The 26,765-nt window shown below is 39.3% G+C and overlaps 1 protein-coding gene across 2 annotated transcripts in view; it reads right to left on the bottom strand.

Moving 5' to 3' along the window:
* KHDRBS3 (KH RNA binding domain containing, signal transduction associated 3) overlaps positions 1–8,913 on the bottom strand; it is a 99,421-nt gene extending 90,508 nt beyond the window's left edge. For both annotated transcript variants that reach the window (XM_051778576.1, XM_051778577.1), the window contains exon 1: positions 8,408–8,913. In XM_051778576.1, the coding sequence (XP_051634536.1) occupies positions 8,408–8,495 (88 nt within the window). In that variant the 5' untranslated portion in view covers positions 8,496–8,913. The remainder of the gene's footprint in view (positions 1–8,407) is intronic.
* Between the last annotated feature and the right edge of the window lie 17,852 nt (positions 8,914–26,765).

The following is a 26,765-nucleotide window of genomic DNA, read 5'->3' as shown; positions in this document are numbered from 1 at the left end:
CTGAAAAAAATCTAAAACTTTTTGCTTTCAAACACATCTACTTCTCAAAGTACTGCTACCAAATGATCTGAGGCAGCAAAAGGTTACAGACACATTTACGATCCAAGCATTCAGCAAATGCAGTTGCAATGTCAAAATTGCTTCTGCTCTGACTTACAGAATCAGAGAATATTACCCACAAGGATGGGACCCACAAGGATCATAGAAGCCAACTCCTGATCCTGCACAAGACTAGCCCATGAGTCACACCATGAACCTGAGAGTATCATCCAAACCCTTCAGAACTCTGTCAGGCTTGGTGCTGTGACCACTGCCCTGGGGAGCCTGTTTCAGAGCCCAATCACCCTCTGGGTGAAGAACCTTTTTCTAATATCCAATCTAAACCTCCCCTGACACAACTTCAGGCCATTCCCTTGAGTTCTGTCACTGGTCACCACAGAGAAGAGATCAGTGCCTGCCCCTCCTCTTCCCCTCACGAGGAAGTTGTAACTGCAATGAGGTCTCCCCTCAGTCTCCTCTTCTCCAGGCTTGGTCTCACAGACCAAGTGACCTCAGGGGCTCCTCATACAGCTTCCCCACTAGACCCATCACTATCTTTGCTGTCCCCCTTTGGGCATTCTCTAATAGCTTTATATCTTTCTTATATTATGGTGTTCAAAACTACACACAGTACTCCAGACTTCTTCCAATATTCTTTGTCTTGTGTATAAAAAGGCATCTTCCTCTGACTATTTCCTTTGAACAATCCAGAGGGATTATTAAAGTTGAAGAAAATCAGTAAATCCTCAAAGGATTTGCAACTTCAGGTTTTCACTGTCACTATATTATACTAAGATCAGCACAGCAGCAGTTGTTATAACATTTTCTTTTGGATCAAGTACAATAGGTTTACTGAAATGATTTCTAATCTTTTAGGTTTCCAATTACTTTGTCAAGAAATTCTTCCTAGAAAATAAAGTCCTATAAAAGAACACCTATATAAGCCAAAAAAGCAAAAGATTTACCATCTACAAGAATTAAACTGACATTTGTTTTCTGCCTTGCAACTTTGTTGATGTTGAGCTGCTACCTGAAGCCAAAAGTCTGATAAACATATCACAATAAGAAATGAAAGGCAGCCAGCAAACAGCAACTGGAGATGGAGAATAGGAAGGAAATCCATTTAACTTCCTAGTTTCTTATTAATTTTACCTTGACAATAAGGTAAAACAATGAAAAACAACAAGACAACATAAAAGAACAATAAGTGATAAATATGACAAAATTGAGTTCAAGCAAAGGAATATTTTAAGATAAGCATGCAAAGAATAAAACATGCACTGCTCAGCTATTGAGACGCAAAAATACATCACTCAGCCTAACAATGCTTCTTCATGCCATCTCTCCAGTTGCTGCTCTTTAATTTGCTCCTTGTCACGAACAACCAGCCTATATGTACCGTACAACCCAACACTGACAGTTCAAAGAACTTCACAATCTAGCTGAGATCAAATGTCCACAAATGCACCTCACTCAGAATCAAAGATGTCAAGACACGCAAAATCCACCAGCCCTTGTATCTGGCTCAAGAACTAATCATCCATTACTAAAGGACTGTGTGTTTTCATCTGTACTTTTTTGGCCAGACATTTCACCATCATTTTAAAGGGCCTCTTAGCATCTTTATTTACTTCTGAAGGCAGCCAGGCACACAAACCACAAGCCAAAGACCACTCTCACACACGAATCAGAGCAGCAAGAGGCCTGCAGACGTTCTCAAGCTTGCAGAGCATTGTATTTTAACCATGATTTCCTCAAAGATTAAGACATATGGACTTCAGTACCTAGAATGTCACAGGAAAATGAAATTCCCGAGTCCATGTGCCCTTATGGCCTTAGCTTAGGGCCATAAAGACATTAATTTTCTAGCTAGTGTTATACTTGAAAAATCACTCTCAGCTAGAAGCACATGACTCGAGTAATTCCCAGTACTACAACCCCTGCCAACAGCTCCCATTGCATGGGTGAGACTTGCCTTCCCAGGACTCAGGGGTAGACAACCCCACTTTATCAAGATATTCCATTTGCCCAGTAAAAGAGTCCTGTCCTTCATAATTCTATTTGAAAAACAGTATTAATAATGTAAACATTAAGCTTGCAAGATTCCTGCACAGTTCAGCTAAGAACAGTCAGTTAATTCACCATAAAATATTAGGTGCATCAGTTACCAGTCAATCCATTTAAACATGCTTTTTACTGAACCTGCTAAATACTAATTAAAAAGTCATGCAGTATCACACTGAATACTTTACAGAGGCTACTCAACTCTGAACTCTGATACCTTATTCTATCAAATCAAAGCACATCCTAAATTCTTTTCTTTCTTAATTATACTTTAAGTCAGAGAGGGGGGAAAAACTCAGGGGCTAGAAAGGTCACATAGATAAATTTTTTAAGTACTTGCAAGTAAAGTGAAACAAGCCACAGGCCAGAAGAGCAGCCACTCAGTGCTGTGACCTTCTTTCTGATTCCTCCAGTAAATAAGCACTCAGAAGGTTACAGTTTTAATTTGCATGGCTGGTGTCGAAAAGGATTGAAAGTGACAAACCATGTCAGTCTGCATTTGAAACCTTTAAATTCGATCTCTCTCATTGACTGCCAAAGTGAGTGTGCAAGTGAATTAGAAGTCGGCTTTGGACTAACTATGATCGCTGGTGAGCGGCTGCAGGCTCAGTCATGCTCCAGAGCAGATGAGCCCAGGGCTGAAGAAAGTATGATTATCTTCAGCTGCATTTCACAGAAGCCCTGTTAACATGACTGGAATATCTGATAAATCACTTCCTCAGCCTTGTTGGAGACCAAGATTGAAATCTAATTTTTAATAGGCCCTAGGACTGTCCCAGTACAGTTTCACCACATTAAAAGCAAAGAGCAACCATGACAAAAATGTGAACTTCTGAAGTGTTACCAAATATGGATGGCTGAGATGGGGGACAGTCTCTGAAATATCCGTTCTCCCCTCCAAGACTTACTACTTTTGATGCTGCTTTAAGAAAACAGAAATAGAACCCAAGTCAGTCTTCCCTGGTTTGACGGTGCCAACATCACACCACATCCATTCCCATTTCTGTCACTCAAATTTCTCATCATGCTTTGCCTGGCAAATACCCAATTCCACCAACATTTTTTTAGATTGTCTTCTAGTAACCAGACCAGAAGAGTTTATTTCTAGTTAACCTCTGAGAAAGACAACTTAAAGTGACCCATTGTCTGAAAAAAAATCTGAAGGGCACAAAATTTACTATATCATTGAAACTAATAGGATGCTCCAAATAATTTTGAAACCCCCTCAGCCTTCTACAGCTATATCTCATTTTTGAAACTACTATGACCTTTATGAAGTGTTCTGAAATCCTCAAAGAGTAGGACACTTGAAACAAGTATTGTTCCTGTGATTGATACTGAAATGAGAAATAAAGGAGAGTTTGAGGTTACACCAATCGAGTACATGTAACACCATTAGGGACAGGGAACGAGCAGCACCATGTGTGTCTGTGACATGCCACGAAACACCTGTCCACACCGAAAAGTGGATGCTTCAGTAGCAAACTGATTACTTTTATCACAATATATGTATGTCACTACTCATAATCAACTATTTTTTATAAGAAAAAGCTAGACACCCTTGCATACTTTGATTTATTCAAAGTTGTCCTGGTTTCAGCTAGGATAATTTTCTTCCTAGTAGCTGGTATAGAGCTGTACTTTGGATTCAGTATGACAATGTTGATAACACACTGATGTTTTTGCTGTTGCTAAGTAGTGCTTACTCTAAATCAAGGACTTCGCAGTGTCTCACACTCTGCCAGGGAGCAGGTGCTCAAGAAGCCCAGAGGGAGCACAGCCAGGACAGCTGACCTGAACTGGTCAAAGGGATATTCCACAGCACAGAACATTATGCCCAGTACATAAACCGGGGGGATTTGGCTGTGAGCCACCAATCACTGCTCAGGGACAGGTTGAGCATCAGTCCACAGGTGCGGAGCAACCGTATTGTCTATCCCTTGCTTCTCTTGGGTTTTATTTCTCTTTCTTCCTTTTCATTGCAATTATTATATTTTACTGTATTTCAATTACTAAACCCACAAGTTTTACCCTTTTTCAATTCTGCCCACATCCCACGAGGGGACAGGGAACAAGTGGCTGCACAGTAGCTAGTTACCAGATGGGGCTAAACCACAACAAAAATCAGTAACATACACAGAACCTTAATTTATTAAGCTCCTACTTCACTCATTTTTACAAAGCCCTCCCTTATCTGCTAAAAAAAAAAAAAAAAAAAAAAATCAGACCATTAATATCCCCCAGAAAGCAGAAGGTGAGTACACTTCCTCACACTCTACTCTCCCTGATATTTAGGGAGGTACTGCTCTATTTGAGTTCCTGCTCAAAACTTGACACAAGACACAGCAAGCCTCTGCAGATCACTACCAGACATGTGGCTCAGGGAAGCCATTCAGCACACAGCTGGCACATACAGCCATCTACTGATAGGAAGGCTTGGTATTCCTGTGCATCATCTCACTGACAGTTTGAAGGAAGCCTTGCCAACTTCAGATATTATCTCAAGTCTCAAAGCAGCTAAAATGAGCTTGTAAGGAAGAATTCCACAGGTCCAGTCTACACAGAAGAGTTGTCTTTCAGCAATGGCACCAGGACTCATAATCTTCTGACATAAGGATTTCAGCAGCCCTAACTTTGATGACAGGATTCTCCTCACCTACCCATTTAACTTTACAAACAACTGCCAGGTACTCATCTTAATGTCTCCCCTGTTACAAAATGTGTCTGGTATCAACATGTTTTATTTACACTTAGCTTCTTCCATCTGCAGTTTCAGAAATTCCATCCAACATTCACAAAATATTTGTCATGAATCAATAGTATACGTAGATGTGAAAGATGATAAAGAAACTTTTCTCTTACAGATCTTTCAATATTTTTAGAGCGTTAGTCTTGATCCAAGTTATGACAATCAACATTACACTTGCACGTTTAGCAATGTTTACATACAACCCCAAGTGCAAAGTCAGCCTTCAAAATAAGGTCTGATTGTATAACTAGCATCACTTCCACACAGAGAAATATTTTTCAGATTTTGCATAAAGATGAGCACCTGAGAGTTGCAAATAGGAAAAATACAAATACAAGTGCACTAAGCTCTTGCTTCTTCATAGAACCTCATCTTTCCCAAGGTCCTTCAATTACAGAACTTATTATAAGCTAATAACTGGACATAATGTTCCAATTCCCATTGTCTGGGACAGCTGCAAATTAATCCTATTAGCATGGTCACTTTGCTACACATGCAAAGTAAGTCTACTTCCAATCTGTAACATGTTTAATGGCTTACAGGCAAAAAAATCCCCTTTTTAGGATGGCTTAATGTTCAAGTATACAAATAAATCTTCTTAATTAGAGCAAGGGATAAAGTCTAGTCTCCTGCAAAAGATTCCTACTGTTCTAAAATTTAAGCAGTAGGTGAATGTTTCAATGACTGTTTAAAGCAAAATTTAAGCAATAGGTCTCCCAAGGAGACAAGGCATCAAATCCTCGAGCAAGAGTTTTCAACAAGAAAAATCAGCACTTCCATGTACCATGCGGGAACATTGAGGGATACTGATATTTTATTTTAGTGCTTTCACAACACTTAAAACCAGGTTTTAAGGCAGAGAAATTGCTGTTGTGCTAATTCGGAAAGACAGATAACTAAGATACTGCAAGAATGCTTTTGTGGACAGTATTATTAACTTCCACTTTGTTCTCTTTCAACTGAAATGCTACCCTGGAGCTTGAAGCAACTCTAGCTCCAATTTTTTCCTATATCATGTAGAATTATGTAATTTGTGTGTACTCAATTATAATTTGGAATTATAAGCATAATATACAAATATTTCGACTTCCATCTGAAAACTATAGTTATCAAATTTCAGAAGTCCAGACACAGGACTTTTCCCTAGAAACCAAATTTCAACATGATTAGAAATTTGTTAGCAATTTGGCTCTTTTGTCTAAGCAGTACATACACCTCAGTTCCTTCAGCATCCCGGACAGATTTACTAATCCAGCCATACAATTCTCACAAATCAATCTCAACTTTCTGAAGAAAGCTGGCTGATGTACAATATTTCGGTTTAAGTAAATACAGATAGTAAATTTAATAGCATTAAGACATCAAAATGCTATTACATAATTAAGCTGGTTATTTAAAGCACTTAAAACCTTTGCTAAGACATTCTCCCATATACCCAAAAGAAGTCAAACTTGGAAACCTGTTTCATTTGAAATGTAAAACCTAAACAAGCCTAGTTTAAAAAATTAGATCAGCCATTTCATTTGCCTGCACACTGAACTATCACAGAAAATATTCAGTGGACCTGACATGCAAAGTCCATGCCAGAACTATTACACGTACATTTCCACTAATACTTCTCATTAATTTAAGTGCATAGTTATAACAACTGAGAAAAAATAGTCCCTGATAGTGTTATGGTAGGATGGGTTTGTAAAACATCCTCTCCCGCAGTCATATTTCTCACCTGTATTATATAGTCATTTCATTTTATTTAGTTCTTTGGCAATTCTACAACTATATATTTTACATTGAATTCATACAGATTTCCATTTCAAAGTGCAGTTAACCAGTTAACAGTCATCCTCCTTATCTTTTTTTATCTATCTTTAAAATATGAAACACTTCATATTTAATCCAAGACTTTACTTTAAAAGTAAGCAAAAAATCAAGAGACACACTAGATTACAAGAGGTCAGATTTCTGTCTATGTTCATTTTTTCCACTTATAATATTTATTTTTGAAGCTGAATGTTCACATGTAGATACCATAATGAAAGGCAAAAGTTTCAGTCCTCTAATTTCTCATTTCAGTGAGAACCTCAAAAAGTATCATAAACCCAAAAAGTCACTATTTTGATAGTAGCCATGAAGTCAGATATACTTTCTTAAACATCATTTGCAAAGTAGTAAATCACAAACTTTTGTACCTCCTCAGAATAATTTACATATGCAAAAAGGATTCTTTCTTCCCTATCTGGAGAGGAACTTCACTAATTCACAGCCATCAAACTAAATTTTAACAAGTTTTTTATTTACACCAAGCACAACAGATATTGGTTTATTAACATAATTCTCCTTTTCCCACTATCAACAGCGGCATTTTTACAAATTCAAAGTTAGGAAAAATATGCAAAATACCAACCACTCAAGGACATGCAGATACAACTCACAGGGTATATACATTCCACGGCTGAAACTGCTGACAGCTACCCCTAACTCCAGAGTATTTCAGGCAGTAGTTGATTCTCCTTCTGATTCAGAGATTGGCATTTGCATCTGTTGCCCATTAAAACCAATAAGGCATTGAAAGTAGCCCCACTGATTTAAACTTCTTCATATTAAAGGATGTAAAGTACACCAGCACAGCTTTGCAATCACTGTAATTGAAGCCAGAATCATTTTGGCTGTCACTAAGGTATATGAGAAGATCAGTTCACAACTTATCTCAGACAAACATCCCAAAGCGCTGTATCAAGCGCTTGTCTCCCCAGAGTTGTACTTGAAAGTCACCCGCCAATTACAGAGTATCTCCAAATATACATTAAATCATATTCTAATTCACAAAGAACGACTTTTCTAGTCAGAGTAGCATCACTGAAACAAAGAGCTAGCACTTTAAAGCACATCTGACATGTCAGATGCAAAAGAGGTGGGGATCATTTATTATCTGGAGTTATATAATTGCACAAGAAAATATGCTTTGTTGTTTTTTTTTTTAACATTTACTAAAATGTACTGTTGGTTGCTTAATATTTTAGCTACGCAGCCAAAAGTTCCTAGGAAAGCACATCGGTTGTAGGCTCGTTTTTGAGAAGGCTCACGTATATATAAGCAATAATCTATTTATTGTTCAGAAACAGGGTAAAAGAAGAAAACCTTTTGGGATTTTAAACTGACGCGCAGCCCGAGCAGAGCACAGCAGACCCAGCTGTTCTAACACGACCACTCAACTCGGAATAAAACCTATAACTCGAGAAGCGAGCGATCGCAGAATAAAAACCGCGTGGAAGAGGGGAAATGCGGGAAGGGATCCAGCGTGCGCTGCCTTCGGAGGGATGCGCTGCCCGACGGAGGGCGGGGAACACCGACAGCCTGAACACAAACAAACCCCACCAAGCGGTGCAAGGGAAGGGTGAGCCCTTCGCTGAGCATCTCACCGGGAGCTCGAGCACAACAAACCGCCCCAGGCGGGGCAGAGGGAAGGGCGAACTCCCGGCTGAGCAGCCCCGGCGGCCGCCGCTCGGTCCGGCCCGTCCCCACTGCGGGACCCCGTCGTGCCCCGCCGCCCCTCACCTTGGTTGACGAGCCGCAGGGCGTGGGTGAAGGACGGGTCCAGCGAGTCCTTCTCCGCCATCAGCTCGGGCAGGTACTTGTCGTCCATGGTAGCGGCGGCCCGGAGCGGCAGCGGAGCCGGGGCGCCGGGAGCTGCCGCGGGGAAGGCGCAGGTCTGAGTCCCAGGTGGCGGTAAATCCTCGGAGGCAGCGCTTCCCCCTGGCCGCCTCCCGCCCGGGGCTGCGGGGACGCATCCAGAAGGAAGCGCCGCGAGCCGCCGGCCGGGAGCGGGGAGGGAAAGGGCGCGGGCCGAGGGACGCCCTCCCTCAGCGGGCAAGTGACAAATCCCTTTGCGGAGGCGCACAGGGAGTGACGGGGGAAGAGACGCACCCGGGAGCCGTTGACCTCGGCGGGACGGCCCCCCCCCCCCGCACACAATAACACAACAAAAAGCGGCGGGCGCGGTGCACAGACCCGCAGCACACACCAAAACCTCCGGCGGCGCTGCGCCGACTGAACGGGCGAAACGTTGCGCCTCAGGCTTATATACCCCGATGAGGCCACGCCCCTTACCGTTCCGAAGCCCTGCCCCATGCACGCCCCGCCTTCCGGCTCCGCCCAATGGGCGGTTACAACTGAGCACCACCCACCGCCCCTCTTGCTCAAGTGGCGACCTCTATTGGATAATGTTTGCTGTCAGTCAAGACGGGCCTCGGCTTCGGATTGGTGGGTGCTGCTGTTCCCGCCCCCCGCCGTCGGTGTGGGGCCGGCGCTGAGGGAGCGCTCCCAGAGCGGCTCCGGGCTGGTACTGGTGCGCTTGGGGACTGCGATCTGGAGATGGCGCGGGGCGCAGACTCTACAGAGGCCCGTAGGCCCCACAGCGGCCCCTCTCCTGAGGGGACAGCCCACGCCATGCGCTCCGACCCCACGAACCCCCGCCGTGGCCGCTCCCCGGGGGCCGCAGGGTCTCTGAGAGCGGTCGGAGCGTCGGGACAGCGTCCCCCCCGGTCCATGTCAGATGTCACCGAGAAAGACAAATTTGTCTTGAAAGGCGGAGCGAAAAGGCGATTTTAACTTGTTTTGTTTTTTTTTTTCCTCTCTTAAATAGCGGTTTTCTCTCTTTATGCGGCGTGTTGTATTTATGCCTGTAGTAACGCAAAACACTTCACAAACACCAGCCAGAAAATCTCATTCCCGATGAATTTCACCGACGTGCCTCTGGAACGGGGTTTGTGATTCAGCCTGTTTTAAAGCAGGAAAGAGAAGCAAAGTTTAAAAGAACTTGCTAAAGCCTATTTTCCTGGGTTCTTTTCAGTGGATACACTTGGTGTATTAGATCATTATTCACTTTGATCTTTAGCTTTGAGGCTTTACTTGGCTTCCTTATTAATCCTTAGGTGTTTCATCAATGAATTTCGGGTGACAAAAGCCCGAAGGAAGCCAGACCAGCTCCTCTCTTGTCACAGAGCACAAGGGCAGAGCAGAGGAAAATTACTAAATCACTGGAGCCAAACCCATAATGTGAAAGTAGCATTTTAAATCAACGTTTGCTGGAAAAGCTGATAAGAAACTTGAAGTGATGAGCTAGAGTTAAAAGACCACTGAAAATGCTCTTATATCTGTGAATCGAATAACCACACGTTTAGTTTTGTGTTTCATGCAAGAAAGAGATCTGCAGTGTATCTTAGTGATATCCTTGCAAGATGGGGAGGAAAAAAAGCTCTGAAAAAGTAAGAAATCATGAGAAATGCTCACTCAAAGCTTTGAAGCAGAGTAAGACTCCCTGCTCAGGATTACATGTGTTCTTTCACCCTGAAAACAAACAAAAAAAAAGGACCATATTTTAAGGTGTCTTATTCCTTGTTGTATTTCACAGACTGGAATACCTCATAAAACAATGTCTGATATGTTACAGCATGAAATATACTTTGATTTACATTCTCTCTACCACCATTCCAAATAAATCTTGACCCAGGATGAGCAGAAACAAATTTGCAAAGTTCTATTTAAAAAAATCCTGTTGGATGACATCAAGCTTGACGGATACAACTAAAGCATACAAGCAGCTGGAAGAAACTGAATTAAAATGAATGTGATTTTTTTTTCAACCTTCCGTATACATCCTCTATATAAAAGTACTGAAGTACAGCCATCTGTTGTGAAACAGGCAGGCACATGCAACTCTGACACAGAACAATATGTAGGAGTGTAGTCTTTATTGAATGACCTGGAGCAAAATAATCCCTATCTTTACCAGTAAAACCTAAATGTATTTAAAGTCCCACTAAAGCATGCAGGACCTCAGATAGAAAGGTAGCTATATTATTAGAAATTGTGTAAAACACAATGTACTTTTCTTGGAAAGAGTCATGTTCTCCCTGGTAACTGATTAAATAACATTTGGTGTTTCAAGAAACAACAGTATTTCTTCCCAAATTATACCAGTTCCCTCTGGCTTTCAATAGAGAAAGACTTACTGGAAGTCTGAAGACTTGTTTCTCTCCGGGTCTATAATAATATAGGAATTATAAAATTATCCACATTGTACCCTATTGTTCAAACTCCAACCTGCACATAACAAGTGTAGGATATTGTTTCCTCCAGTGAAATTCAGTAGGATGCAATAAAACAAGAGGAGGGCAGAAAGGATGGGAAGTTATGAGCCTTGGGCCATAGAAAGAAGCCCAGGATGTGGTTGGCCGGGAAAAGCTTACTGAGCATGGCTCTTACTGTACAGGAAAGGCAGGAAACACCATCTTCTTAAGGATTGATTGCTTTCTTGCTACTGAAATCTATACAAAGCTGGAAAAGCAATTTGCTCAAGGAGCTGCCCCGTACATGTTAGCTTTAGTATTCATGAATATTGAAAAGCCATGAGTCCAAACTTCTAAAACTCGTGATGTAAATGTGTTTACTCTGCAACAGTAAAGTAAACAGGGATTCTTACACGTCCCCTGTGCTGTTTAATGCATGTGGTAATCTCAGGAAGTTAGTTTGGTAGGTGTACATCAGTCAGGAGCTATGTGAGACTAATATCCATTGCTTCTCATAAAGAAGCAGTTGTCTGACCTGACAGTGTGCCTGCCTGTCTATGAGCAAAAATTGTAGATGCCAAAATTAATACTCCTAGGTAATAGAAGCATTAGGATGTGTTGGTACCTTCACTCTCAGGAGTGAGATTCACTTTCTTACTTCTTGTACCAACAGGACATCAGGGGACTGTGTGCAAAGAGGCTGAAACTGAGCTGCATCCCCTCTCTCGGGTGTGTGTGTTCTGCACGAGTTACTGAAGTTACATTTTCTTTATTTGCTGGACCAACATAACAAGAAGTAATTTCACCATTAAGTCTTTGTTCCTAGTATTTGCTAAATATTTGTCATTTCCATGGAATCAATTAAAGGCTTAGGTTGCAAGGGACCTTTAAAGGTCTAGTCCAACTCTCTCCATGCAATGGGCAGGGACATCTTCAACCAGATCAGGTCGTTCAGAGCCCCTTCAAACCTGACCTTGAGTGTTTTCAGGGATGGGGCGTCTACAACCTCTCCGGGCAACCCATGCCAGTGTTTCACTATCCCTATTATTAAGAATGTGTTCTTTATATCTAGTCTGAGTCTACTCTCCTTTACTTAAAAACCATTACTCCTTGTCCTATTACAACAGGTCCTGCTAGAAAGTTTGTTCCCACCTTTCTTATATGATTCTGTGGTAGATTTTGCATGGCTCTAATGTAGTTCTTGCCTCTGATTAACCCCGGGTTCCTGATTTAAATCTTAGACCACAACAGACTGTTACAGAATCATTATTTGTTTGAGACTTCAACTCATTAAAATGCAGCCAACTGAAGACCTATAGAAGCGGGGACTATTTTGGGAAATAGTTTGTCACAAATACCACATCTAGTGAATATGTCCTTGATGTGACTCACCACAGTTCTGATTAGCATGTTGCTAAGTAGGTGCTGGCTTCCTTAATATTCCAGTGTGTCACTTGCCAATTTCTATTAGGCACAATGAAATTACCGTTGCACTCCCTTCTGCAATATTCCTGTGGCCTTTTCTTTTTTTTTTTTAACTTGCATGTGTGTTAAAGTGTGAAAAAATAGATAGAGTAGACTGTCGTATCAAGACATCCATCATGAACTGTTTTCAGAACCTGTTTTCTAAAAATTTACAGCTTTCCTTTTTATACCTTTTGCCCTATAGTTCAAAGTTTAGGCTCTTTTCATAAGTAACCAAACTTGTTATCAGCTAAGTTAAGGTTGCTTCTTTTAAAAGACTTGTTTTATTGTTTTAATATTTTGTTCATTCTTTCTCTACACTTTTTTCTAAGAGAAAAAAAAATTGCAGGACACAAATATATTGTGTTAGGAAGAGGAAAGCAGAAAGAGAGGGGACTTTTCAACCAGAAGAGAAGGCTCAGAGAGCTCTTATTAATGTCTATAAATATCTAAAAGGAGGGTGCAAGGAAGATGGAGCCAGGCTCTTTATAATGGTGCCCAGTGACAGAACAAGAGTCAATGGGGCACACACTGAAATACAGAGGGCTCCCTCTGAACATCAGGAAACACTTTTTTGCTGTAAGGATGACTAAGCACTGGCACAGGTTGCTCAGGGAGTTTGTGTAGCCTCTAATCCCTGGAGATATTCAAAAACCATCTGGACATGATCCTCCATAACAGGTGGTCCTGCTGGAGCAGGGGGGTTGGACCAGATGACCTTCAGACTTTCTGTCCAACCTCAAAGATTTGGTATGGTATAAAACATGTGAAGAAAAATGTGATTTAAGGATTATGTGCCTAATTCAAGTTGTACATTTGCATTTTTTATATTGTAATATAGAGTCTATACTGAAAGAGCCAAAATTTTATCAAGATTTTTGTTGAATTTGAACTGATTAAGTTTAGTTTCAGTTGTTCCTGTGATGATCCCATATCTGTGATGGAAAAAAAAAAAAGATGTATGATATCCACAAGCACCTACTATTCTGATAACCATAATTTCACATTAATGATGGGCTACTCTTCACTTCTCCTTTTTATGTATGGGTCTACAGTGTGTTTCCTTGAATGAGCTAAAATAGTAAAGTAGAACGAGTACATGACTAAATCTTTTGTGTTATGGAAAACATGTCTGTGAAATCATTCAGACTGTGATCCCAATACCATTTTCATCCTTCCCTCCCCAGTTGCTCTAGATTTCTACCAGTCATAGTCATCATCTTAGTTATGTTCTTCAGCTCTCATAACAAAAAAATACTTTTACTTACTTTAAGCTCTAACTCTGGAGAGTTAGAAACATCTCTATTCCTAGACAGAACCAAAAATGATTAACAGCAGTTTTCCATCACGTGGAATTTAGATTGCACCTTCTTATACCTTTTGATCCTGACATTAGGATTTTGCCATAATCCGTTGTTGTTGTTTCAGTATAGTATCAATATTGGCTAATTCTAAAAAGTTTCTAGTGTATCATTGTACTTTCCTTCAAAATCTCAGTAGTCGTGATAAAAAACAGCTTCTTGAACTGCCATCTCTCAGAGAGCTGAAACACTGTGCCTGGCCTGAGCTCCTGGTATCCAGGTAGAACACAGTACATAGAATGTATGAGACCTGTAGAGCAAAACCATTACATCATCTGTAGCAGGTAAATTTTATCTTTCCACCTTATTGTTCTTTTTAGGTCTTAAAAGCAAACACACTGTATCAGATCAGTCTCTCCAGTTTCTAGTGTAGTGATTGAGGCAATACATTGCAGTGAGCTCACCATCTTTATCATTATATTCATGTATGCCATGATCTAAAGGGCTTTTTTCTTTTTTTCTAGGCATTTTGCTAATGTCAGTTGTAGGACTGCACGTACTACTGGGGCTGCACACATATATGCCTTGGTATATGATGTGCCTGTAGGCATCTCGATGAACTTTATATTCTCTGCTCTGAAGTATTTAATGAGATTAAAAGGGTATTTTCTAATTTTGTTTTAAATAAGGTTCAATGATTTTACAGCCTCCTGTCCCAGTATTGGCTTTGTACAAGTATTTGTTAAAAATCTAGATTTTGTCATTTTCTCTTATATACTTACTAATGCTCACTTCCTATAGTTGTAATGATACAAAAGTTACTGACATTATCATGACAAAAAGGCTTTTTCTGGATATTCTTTTTCTCTTGTGTCATATTTGAATATAAATACTTCTTTACTACTCCTTTATTGATCTTATACTGTAGCTATAAAAGATTGTTGTACTATTGCTAAATTCCTCTGCTAGGAGCTTTTGCAAAATAGTATGCTCTTTAATTTCCTATTTTCCTGTGTAGTATGCTTATAAAAGTGGTTTGCTTTGTGCACTTTGTGACTGTCTTCCATAGTGCTGGGACAATCAACGTGTATTACAAACCTTGATGCATCTGGTCCTCCCACATACTTCTTTTATTGCTCTGAACGTGGGTGATGCCCAATCCAGTTTGTCCTTATCTTTGTTATACCTGTCTTCTTCCTGCTTTCACCTCTTTTAGCACATTGTGTTGTGTGCTAATGAATGTTCTCTTTTGTTCTTAGGACAGCTTTTTACAGTGTGAAATTGTTTGTTACTAATTTTTTTCTCTTATATTCAATCCATTAAAAGCTTATCTTTCACAGACTCTCTTTCCTAACTACCAAGGCTTCATCAGACATAACTTATCTGTTGTCTTAGTAAGACCTTGATATGTCTCACAACATTTATCTTTGTATGGTGATGTTTTCTTTAAAAAGAAACAGAACTCAATTCAAAATGATAATCTGTGTCTTCCTGACTGCTTGTATGAATTTACTGGATACCTGAGCTTTGAAAATACATGTACCTTTTTCTTTGTTACCTAGTGGAACCAGTGGCTGTGTAGGGTGAAGAATATTATCTATTCCAACCCTGAAAGAAATGTGCTACATTAATATCTTCTGTATACCACTATTTTCTGCAGTATTTCTTTTCTGATCTACCCATGGCCCATTTCTTTCATTATTCTGCATGAAAACTCTAGTTTCTTTTCTTTGATAATACATCAGAAAATAATATTGTTCAGACTGCTCAGGTCCTCAGAGAGTCAGAGTAAACTAAAGTTATTATATAATAGAGGCCATTTGGTGATGGTGGTTTATTGCATTTGCTTTTAAACAGAGCTAACTCAGACACAGTAATAATGAAGCAGTCTTATAAAAAGCATTTTTTAAACTTCTCTTAAAAGGAAGGAAGGATAACAGTGAAATGTCCATTTTTCTTTCGGAAAAAAATATTGTGTTTAAAATGCTGGAGGATAAGCCAGAACATACTTTATGAGAACTTTGCAGACTGTGGTGACACCAAAGAGCACACAAAAGTAATGATGATCTTAAATGACTTTCAAGAATTAGTCTTCTGTTTAGGAATGGGACCATCCTCCTTCTGTGAAAGAGGAACTTGCCATATAAGACAGCAAGACTCAACTCCTGCTCAAAGCACAAAGGCAAATGAGTATATGGAATATGGATTTTATACATGCTCCCAACTCTTCCAGGAATATTTTTCTTATGTTGTGGCTTCGAAAACTGCCCACAGGACTCGAGGTGAGGCTGCACTGGCGCAGAGCAGAGCAGGACAATCACCTCCTTGTGGTCATCGTTGTGCCTGATGAACACAATGAGAAATTACCTGATGAGGTAATTTCGTGTCAGTAACACTTGATATTATTTTTAGGTTTTCTTTTATATCAGACATGAGCTGATATTTAAAGTGCCTGCTCTACAATATGGCATTGCATTAGAACAGTAATCTGGAGTTAATCATAATAATAATATATTTTATAAAACTTATATGAAATACATAGCCATGTATTTATTTCTTTATTCTGATAAACAAGTCTGGATGGAAGTATCAATTAAAATTATTGCTCAGGATTCATGCTACCATTAATTGCTTCCCTGTCATGCATTGTTTATTTGCTGAGTGCTCACAGCATTAGGGAGCATTATGTGGAGATAAGGGGAGAAAGAGTTATCACAACAGTTGTCACAACCCCTCATGTTAGTTTTGCAGTTATAAGGTGGTTGTCTTGCAGCATCCTCCACTACTTGCAGTGTTAAGAGGGTTTAAAGAAGTTAGATAATTTCAAAATTTCACCTTAAGAGATGAAAATCAGTTTTCACCTACCTTGTTAAAAAAGCAAGCAAACAAACAAACCCAGAAGGACAGGTTATAATTGCAGAGTATGTGTAACAAGAAAAAAATCTACAAAAATATTACATATGGAGCACTAATAAATCCCAAGGGAAAGTGAAATACGTTATGGACCTTATATTAGGAGGTTGGCTTTTGAGGCTTAAAGAGCAATTCTGGAGGTTGTCTCAGATTTATGAGAATCTAAATGTGAGATCAGCAGAATAGAGCACTGTAAGAAGAGTTGGGAGAACTGTTGCTTTAGGGGATGTTAAAGGAAATGTGACTCTGAGAAGAGAAAGACGAGTCACTGGGAAAAAAACCAAAACAAAACTAAATCAAAAAACCACCTGTTTCTATAAGGTATGCCTGAGAATTCAGGCAGTGATACTGGTCTGATTTCAGATTTTTAATTTAGAACTCAATGGGGGAACAATACTCCTGACCATACATTCACAAGTATTGCAGCACTTTGGTCCATGTATTAAGTTTTAGTAAAATGGGGGAAAGTAAGAAACAGGATTGTGTCATTATAGCAAGACTGTTTCATTTTAGATCAGTGTATAAAGTGAAATGTTATGGCAAAAATATTTCTTTACTGCTAGAAGATTTTCATTAAATATAATGTCCCTCCTTCACCCAATCATTTTGCTTAATAACTTGAGATACTGACTTAATATAGTTCTGTGACTTAAATTGAGAGATATATTTTTGTCAAAAATAAGTTACTAAAAATCAATAGTTTGAATTTTATTCATGCAGAGCCTTACTTTGGCAGTGAACAGCCACGAATGGAAGTTCAAGTAAGAAGTGCTTAGTAAGGCTTAAAATGTATCCAAGCACATACTTCCTTAAAAATAATACATCAATAGTCTAATATCTCAATTCTGGGACTTATTTAAAGGCCTCTAGATAGTTTATTATCTTTTTTTAAATTAGTGGAGGATTAGAACATAATACTTTCCAAGGAAACCACTTTTGTTTTGTTAAGGAAACTGTTAAGTTTTATTGACTTTTGAAGAGTTTTACCTCTTATAGAGTTCAAGTAAAAGTGCAGTGCTTGAAAAGTAGGATATGAATGGGTGTTTTAAATTACCTTGAGAAGCTAATGATATCTTTATAGCATTAGTAGTTAGTAATTGATGCCTTCATCCTAAAATCTCACCTTTGCTGCTGCAGCAAGTCCCGAAAATTAGCATAACAATCCTAAAGAACAAATGGATCCTGCACTGCAAGTTTCTCAGCTACTGATTTTTTCATTCATTACCATGATTTTTTCTTGTTGGTGTTTTGCCACAGATCTTTTGTTCCCATGATACAATATGCAGTTAAAATTATCTCATTTCGGATTTGTTTTTCAATAAACAGAATGTGTTACACAAATGTGCCATATTCTTGGTTGTATTATAAAACAAATGCAACGTTCTAAATGACACAAATAATTAGATTTTTAATATCCATTATTGTGTTGGGTTTTTTTTTAATTCCTGATTGCCTATATTATAGCTATAAGGATAATAACATGATCTCCTATTCTATATTGCATTAGATTTCCATAGCAAGATTAGGAAGCAATCCTAAAAATATCCAATCCTAAGTATAACCAGATACATTTCTGTTTCTTTTTTTTATAGCACATAAATAGAACAGCTATAATTTTTTACTAGAAACAGATCTAATTTGAGTAAAAACACTTCAGGTAGGCTGGGACAAATTAAAGTATAAAAGTGGGAATGTGTGAAAGAAACATTTGCTTTCATTTCAAGATTTATGGTATTTAGCTACAGCAGCGTTAAAGTCTTGCTGGTTTTTCATATGGAAGAAAATACAAATATTCAAATTTCCTTAACACAACAGGCCAGTGGTCAACTGCAGCTTGATAAAAGATTGCTTTGGCAGATGCTGCTGTCCTCTACATGCAGGGAAAATATCAACATGATTTTCTTTTCTGGATGGCACAGTCTTACAGTGAGCTGCGTGATACATAACCAAAGAAAAGGAGAGTGGAACAGACCCCACAAGATCATCTAATCCAACAGTTTGCCTAAGGAAAGAATCCAAGGAACACTTATATCTGCTGAACTGTCTTGCCAAAAATTGGATACAATGCCCCCAGTAATGGCCTTTTCTTATACCTTTAGACATCTCCTTTGATGTAAAGCATTATGGGATGCAAGTGCACCAGGAGAGAGCTCGCTGTAGGACTTGAGCTTTTTCCCTGAAGCCTGAAGACAACATTATATAAAGTTTATCCCTCTTGTTCAGGTTATAGAGGTTGAATTTAAGCATCCTGCATCTTATTTGTTAATACTCACCACGCCTATAGGATGTGAATAACTATGTGATGTTTTTCAAATCTAAGTCTCTGTAGAAGTGCCTGGTAGCCCTTTCTTATATTAAACAAATGATAAAAGCCTAATTTTACCCCCCTCCCCATATTACTTCTCACTATATATGGGAAATATTTTCTGTAGTAGTATTATGATTAAAGTCTGCTAAATCCTTTAGACCTAAACCACTGATCCAGTCGGAGGCTAAGTTTGGCAAGGGGGTCCACTCTGAACTTTGTGAATCAATGGGAGTGTCTCTGTTGTCCCTTTGCATCCCTTACTTTTTTCCCTACTCACCCTTTTGTGTTCCTGGTCTCAGCAAAAATCACTGTAGGTTACTTTTTAACCATTCTTCCTTTGCGTGCTTTATCTATATAGTAAGTAGTAGAGTGAACCTTGCCATCAAGCTTTGTTGTGCTGTAGCAAATTTATATTAAACCTGCTTTTGCTGGTGATTCCTTAAGCAACCTAAACCACTCATTCGTGGCAGCAGCATGAATGCTTTTCCTTGTTTACATTGAGCTCTTAACTTCCATTTTCTTTTGAGGTTTTGTTTGGTTTGTTTTGGGGTTTTTATTAAAGAAAAGAAACCCACACATCATTTTGTAATGATAATTTTTATCCAAATCTGCTGACACAATGGGAGTCTTTACTAGAATAATTTCCAACCTGATTTAAAAAAGAGCCATCAACATCCACCTTTAAAAACCACAAAACCCTGAAGCCTCACACACAGCTAGTGCTATTTGTAACATGTTTCTTTATCCAAGTTGAGAAAAAAGCAGCCCTGGAATTCTGAATCCATTTCTGATCCTCCAGAGTCTTAGAACCAACCCACCAAAAAGGGGATTGGCTCCAATATTAGAAATTTTGAAACAAATAGAAGTTAACATGCATTAAAAGTATGAAAAACCATATTATCTCATATAAACAAATCCTTTGTGGGTTTTAAACATTTTTAAGGCCCCCAGAATGGAAGCTCACTATATGGCCCTAGATGTTTCCTGTGCCACATGTCATTTAACACTTCCTGGGCTAAGAAAATTCTTAGGAATTTTGTTTTCATTTTTTAAATTTTGTTATGAAGAAATTAGTTATACTATAAAACATTATACAGATACAACAGTAGAGTAAGTTGAGACAAGATAAGGTCCCTTTAAAAACCTAATCTTTTGTCTTTGTTTACAAATACCTCCAAATCCTGAACTGAGAACAACGCTACAATACCAGCTGTAGTGGCTGATTCAATTGGGTCTTGAAATCCATTCTCTGACAAATGTTCAGGGAGAAGGTTTTCCCTCTTATATGGATCTTGAGAGATATTGAAAAATAACTGCTTTGCAAAACACTCTGGGAAATGTAGTTCTACTGCAAATTGTTATTTTGCTGACTAAACTTTATTAACACACTGAGTAAAAGGGGATGAAGAGCTAGTAGTGTTTGATAAAACTGCATCTTATAGTTAAAGAGAACATGGCACTAGCAAGAGAGAGTTAGAGTGGAACAAGGGTCCATAACCTTGTTTGGGCTACATTTGGTCTGAGTTATCTGGTGGGTTTAGAGGCTGTGTTTTGGTTTCTTTCTGCAAAGAAGACATGCTTTTTATGAACATAATGTAGGACAGTTTGGTTTGGGTTTCATTATTTCCTATCATGGGTCTGAAAGCAACATGCAATAAATCATCTGTTGAACTCTGTTAAGACAGTGGGTTTTGTTTTTTTGCTTTTTTTTGTTTGTTTGTGTTTTCTTGTTTTTTCTTTTTCCTTTTTTTTTTTTTAGTAGTAGTACTTTTATTACATTATTTCAATATTCAGTGGGATGACACAACTTTTGTTTTCTGTTGTCTGCAGGATGTAGTTTTAAATGGGGTCACCAGAACTGTGTGACACTTTTTTTAGAAATTCTCAGTTAGAGTTGCTGAAAATAATAACTGAGGTTCTGGCTTCTTTATTTAAATTTTTAAATTGTTGTCTGTCAGAAATGGTGGGCAGTGATTCAGGACTGAGCTCTCATTCATTATAAAGGTGATACAGTATTCACCTGGGAGGGAGGCAGGTACCAAACATGTCTAATGTGACGTGACAAACCTGGAACAGCACACCTGGCCTCCAGCTACTGCTGCAGATGGATGTGGGCCACCTACAGATCTTGTGCTGTAACAGCTCTTCCTGTACAATATATTTCATATATATGTATTCCCTATATATACACCTTAGAACTTAGTAGCACTAGATACTTGTGCTTAGGCAACTGAATTATACCCTTCCCCATCCATGGAGGATTTCTTTCTAGCTTGTGGAAAGTTCCTGAAAGATACCATCTACTTTTTACAGACAAAAATGCTTGGAATGACTGGTATTTCTCATCCTGGTTAAGGATTCAAATATATTGACTTCAGACCAAATTTATTCTTCTGTAAATAATTGAGGTGTATCCAATGGCAACATGCTGTTTCCTTGATGTTAACCCCAAAGAAATCTATCATAAGCTGATTTGTTTTCACAGACTAAATTTACTTTGTAAGGATAGTGATTATAAACACATTGTAAAAATGTAAATACGTGCTCCTCTGTGGCTTAACTATATTTTTTTTTCAGTAGGAATTGAAGCTCCTCACCAAGCTTTTCATGTCTTGACAATATTTAATAACTTTATAGTGCTTAAGTAACCTCTTTAATACAAACTAGGGTGAGAGCAGATGAAAATGAGTACCAACATAACTGGTAATAGCTATGACTTCATTGAGCCAAAGGTTGTGCAGGTGTTTAACTTCAAACATATGTGGAGACCTCTTATGATGGACTTAAATGAGCACATTATAATGGGAACAGAGGGCCACAGAACCCTTAGCTGAAGTGAACCTTCTGCATCTTCCTGCTTTTTCAGGATTGTGTAAGTCTGTGGAGTACTATCATCTGCTTCAGTGAGCAAAGGTATCCTCCAAGAAGAGCTCCAAGAAGAGCTTATCTGCTCAGCTATTTTCTATGGCAGTACTTCAGTTAAGTAGGACTCCTTCAGTACAAACAACTTGGAGTAAAATTGTCTCTCACCAGCACTGAAGACAGATGGATAAAGGACTGCAGTGAATTTTTAACAATGGTTGTTTTTTAAGTGTTTGGTCCCAAGAAACAGAAGCCAAAGCCTACCATATGCTTTCTCTGCAATGCTGTGGAGAGAACAAGTTCCCCTGGGTAGACAATCCAAAGACCCTCAGATTCACTAGGGCACTGCTAGTGCCTCAGCAGTTTCCAGTGGAAAACTCTGAGAGTGGGAGAAGTCCATTTTTTGTGCACTCTCTGCAATTTAGTCTCCACAGTCAGTTCTGCAAAGGAGATGCTACATGGACTCCTCAGAGTTGAGAGTCAAAACCACTTATGAGGGAAGATGGCTAACCTGAAAAATGGAAAAAAATCTTATGCTAAAAGCATTGTGATGCCCTCTTTGTGCAAAATAACCTGCTGAGTTTAAGTCTTAATCAGAAATGCTTTGTCACTGGTGCCTAATGGCTTGACTTAGGAGCGTAGAGTCCTGAAGTCTTGACTTGCCCTCAAGATTATTTCTTGTTTAAATCCATTCTCTCTTGAATGCAAAACATGTAGATACATTCAAAGCATTTGCCTATGTTAAAAAAGGAGGAAAGATTCATATGGTAAGAAGAGAATGGACGTGAAAGAGCAGATTGCTGACTACAGAGGAAAATCTTCTCAAAGCATACAAGTTAGTTCTCAACATTTTCTGCGTAAATATTGCAGCTACTGGCATAATAGAATGCCAGATACTGCTGCAGCTTGGTTTTTACAAAGAAAAAAGCTGCAAGTGTATTTTAGCATCATATCTCCTTTTGAATATATGTCCCAACTGTTCTCAGAAAACATCTTCCAGACTGGGTGTCTGTGTGTCAGCCATTGCTCTACATATTTTCTGGATCCTGACACAGCTCATTTTTTGGGTTATCAGGGGAAAAAGGCAGAATTATGTCTGTTTGAAAAAAAAAAAATTGCCATATCCGTGTATAGAATGGAGTTACCACAAAAAACATCCTCAGGTTGTTTTTTTGTATGCAGTTTTCATTTTAATTGTGCATGACTATTCCTAAATCCTACAGCTAATTTAGTTATAAAATTAATTTGAATAGCCAGATAATCCATTTTCAAAGTATATAAGGGATGTAAAAAAATCTCACAATCAATCCTGCAGGAATGTAAACTTTCCTATTCCATTTGCTCTGCAGATGGAAAGATGCAGAGAGGCAGCAACTTACAACATATCTCAGCATCTCCAACTTAATAATGTTTGGGTTTCGGGTTCTTTTTAGGGGGAGATAAGATGTTGGTGTTGAGATAAGCGTGTGTATTGATAAAACCCACATAAATAAACAGGAAAAGCATTTACAGAGAAGTCCTCAGAGCCCTGTTTGTTACAACAGAAATTCCACAGCATCCAAACTGACAAGAAACAATCTGTGTGCATAATTCATTTTATTTGAGGAAAGACGTGAGGAAAAAGCAATGTATTGAAGAGTACTTTTGGTTTTGTTAAACTAAGGGAACCCCTTGGGATGCCTTCTCTCATTTATCAGTTCCCTTTGAGAAGTAAGCTCAACGTCTATGTGCATTTCTAGTGTCTCCAGAACAACAGAATATCATCACCTTAGGGCTTAGAAACAGCTATATTGTGTCTTCCTTCCTCAGTTAAAAATACTCATCTGCATGATTTATAGTACATAACTAGGTGCATGGTCTATTTATATATTGTAGCTTTTGGTTTTTGTTTTGCCCTTTTCCATAAAAAAGTGTATAAATCCAGTAACTCTCCAAAGACTAAATTTTAAAACAAATGCCTTCCAAACCTATCTTTTAGCTCTACAGCTCCTACATTATCAAAGTAGAAAAAAGGGACAGCAATTTCCAGATAATAAAGGTAAGTAAGTGCATTTTTTCTTAACTTATTTTTATATTAAAAAAAAAAATCTATTTCTCTACCTTGGTAAAAGCAAACAAAGCTTGAGTTAGTTTTAAGGTAATTTTCAGGACTTATGCATCTGATTTAGTTTGCATTGTTGTGAATCAAATCCAAAAATTCAAAATTTCACTCTCTGACAGTTAAATAGATCAGGGCAAATACTGTCATTCCTTTTTCTAAATAAAATAAAATAAAATAAAAGCCTATAAAAAATGAGGAGTAGAATTAATTATAGATGAAAGATTCTGCCAGGTCATGACATTGTACAGAATGTTACTAAGTTTTTAATTAGGATGACTGTTCTGTTCATCTGCAAGAGGATTGCAGTTTGCAACCCATCAAGAGTCACTTATAGGTTTCCACTCCTATCAACTTGTAGAAACAATACTACCCTTTAGGGAAAAAGAAAAAGAACACAGAACAAAGAAACTTCAGTCCTGTACAAATTAATCTTCCAAATGATTAAGGTAGTGAGTTTCATTTGGTCGAATTTCAGATTTTCTGGAACTGTCTGCCCTGCATGTCTTAATTTGTAGTAACAACATTGGAAATATAATCTACTAAATGCTCTCTGATGAGGTACTGGGTGCAAGTGGTTCAAGAAACCTGTTCTGGTTGCCTGTAACCCCAGAAGGCTGAGGCTAAATGAACAACTAAGTTGCTTAATAAAACCAGTGAAACTATTTCCTACCTACAGGTGACTTCTGACATCAAGGCTGGAAATGGCAACTTTTAAAATGAACTTTGTCTATAATATTGTTAACTCTCATTAACACAGTGATGAAAAAACACACACAGGTTCCTAAGTGGACTCTTGGGGACTCTCAGCACAGTCAGCAGTGTGGGGCCAGAGCTGCTTTGTAATCACCGTCTGTGAGTCACAGGAATAGAACTAAACTGAATTGATATTTCAGCTGGGAGGGACCTACAACAACCATCCAGTCCAACTGCCTGACCAATTCAGGGCTGCCCAGGAGTTAAAGTGTGTTGTTAAATGCATTTTCCAAATGCCTCTTAAACACTGACAGGCTCGAGGCATCAACTAGGAAGCCTGTTTCAGTGTTTGACCATCCTTTTGGTAAAGAAATTGTGGGGTGAAGTCACAGCGCCACAACTGAAGTTTGAGGGGTTTGGAATGTTACAAAGTGTTGGGCCATTTTCCATGGGAGCAGTGGAGCTAATTAGAGAGTTCCCATGGACAGAGCCTTGAGCTGTGTGCCTGAAGTGCAGGTGTGGCATTGAATATGTTTGTGTTGTGTGTGTGGGAAAGTAGAAGTGGGAGAACTGAATAAAAAGCTGCCTGCTGCGCTGAGCAGGCAGACATCTCTTTGTCTCACTGTCCTAGTGTGTCTTGTGTGTCTTTCTTCCCCCCTTCGGACCAAGACCTTTCGACAGATACCCAGTGACAAGAAATGCTTCCTAATGTCCGGCCTAAACCTCCCAGGCATAGTTTTGAACCATTCCCACATGTCCTCAAATTAGACAAACCCAGATCCCTCAGCTGTTCTTCCCAAAACATGCCTTCCAGCCCTGCCACCAGCTTTGTTTTCCTCCTTGGGATGCATTCAAGGGCCTTCACATCCCTCTTAGCTGGTGAGTCCCAGCACTGCACAGATGGATCACTGTTGTTGTGAGGCCACAACAACAGTGAACACAGTGGGATAATCACCTCTTTTTCCTGGATGATGGTGCTGTGTTTGATGCACCCCAGGATGGTGTTCATCCTCAGGGCTGCCAGAGCACACTCAGTGCTGGCTCCTGGTGAGCTGCTGCCCAACGAGCACCCCCAATTCCCCATCTGCAGGACAGATCTCTAGCCCCTCCTTTCACAGTTTAGACTTGTACCAGGCATTACTCTGTCCTCGGTGCAGAATCCATCATTTGAGCTTTTTTAAATTTCATCCCATTAATCATAGCCCAATTCTCCAATCTGTCTAGATCTCTCTAAAAAGGCCTCCTGTCTCTCAAAAAACCCACACTTCCCATTTTGGTACAATAAACAAACTGGCTAATGGTGCACCCAACTCCTTCATCCAGATTGTTGATAAATATATTGAGCAGGACTGGCCCTAGGATTGAACCCAGAGGAACACAGCTGGTGACCGATCACCAGCCAGATTCAGTACAACCCTTTGAGCTCTGCCCTTCAGCCAGATCTTCACCCAGTGCACCCTGTAGCCACACATCCCACAGTTGGACCACTTGTCCAGAAGATGCTGTGAGGAACAGTATCCAAAGCCTTACTAACACCCAGAAAAACTGCATCCACCACCTTCACCTCACCCACTTGAAGGGTGACACTAAAATAGAAGAGTATCAAATTAGTTAAACACAGCTTTCCTTCTGTGAACCCACATTGACAGTGCCTGAGGACTGAGTTATCTGTTAAATGCCTTTCAGCAGAACCCAGTATAACCTTCTCCACATTTTTTCTAGGAACTAAGGTTAGACAAACAGGTCTGTAGTTTCCTGGATCTTCCCTCACACTGTTTTTGTAGATTGGAATAACAATTAGCACTAGAGGACTCCTAAGCCTCAAAAGCAGATTCCCAGTGTAGTCTGCTAAATAGCTCCCTAAATAGCTTAAAGTTTGCTCTCCTGTAGCCCAGGGTAGCAACTCTGCTTGCTGTCTTTTTTTCCTCATTGCACTGAAAATTTTAAACACAACCATGTTATGATCTCTGTGGCCAAGACAGCTACCTCCCATCACATCCCCCATGAATCCTCCTCTATTTACAAACAGCAAGTCTAGGAGGCATCTTTCCTAATTGCCTCACTGAGTACCTGTGACAAGAAGTTATCTCCTACAAACTTCAAGAATTTTCAAGACCTGTTTTTCACAGCACTGTGATATTCCTGGTTATGTCTGGGAAGTTGAAATCTCCCATAAAGACAAGTGGGTCTGAATAACTTGATT

This window comes from Manacus candei, unplaced genomic scaffold, assembly GCF_025592945.1.
Source record: "Manacus candei isolate 608988 ecotype Guabito, Panama unplaced genomic scaffold, ASM2559294v1 h1tg000013l, whole genome shotgun sequence".
In the NCBI taxonomy this organism is placed as follows: Eukaryota; Metazoa; Chordata; class Aves; order Passeriformes; family Pipridae; genus Manacus; species Manacus candei.
This window is presented reverse-complemented; position numbering and strand designations above follow the sequence as displayed.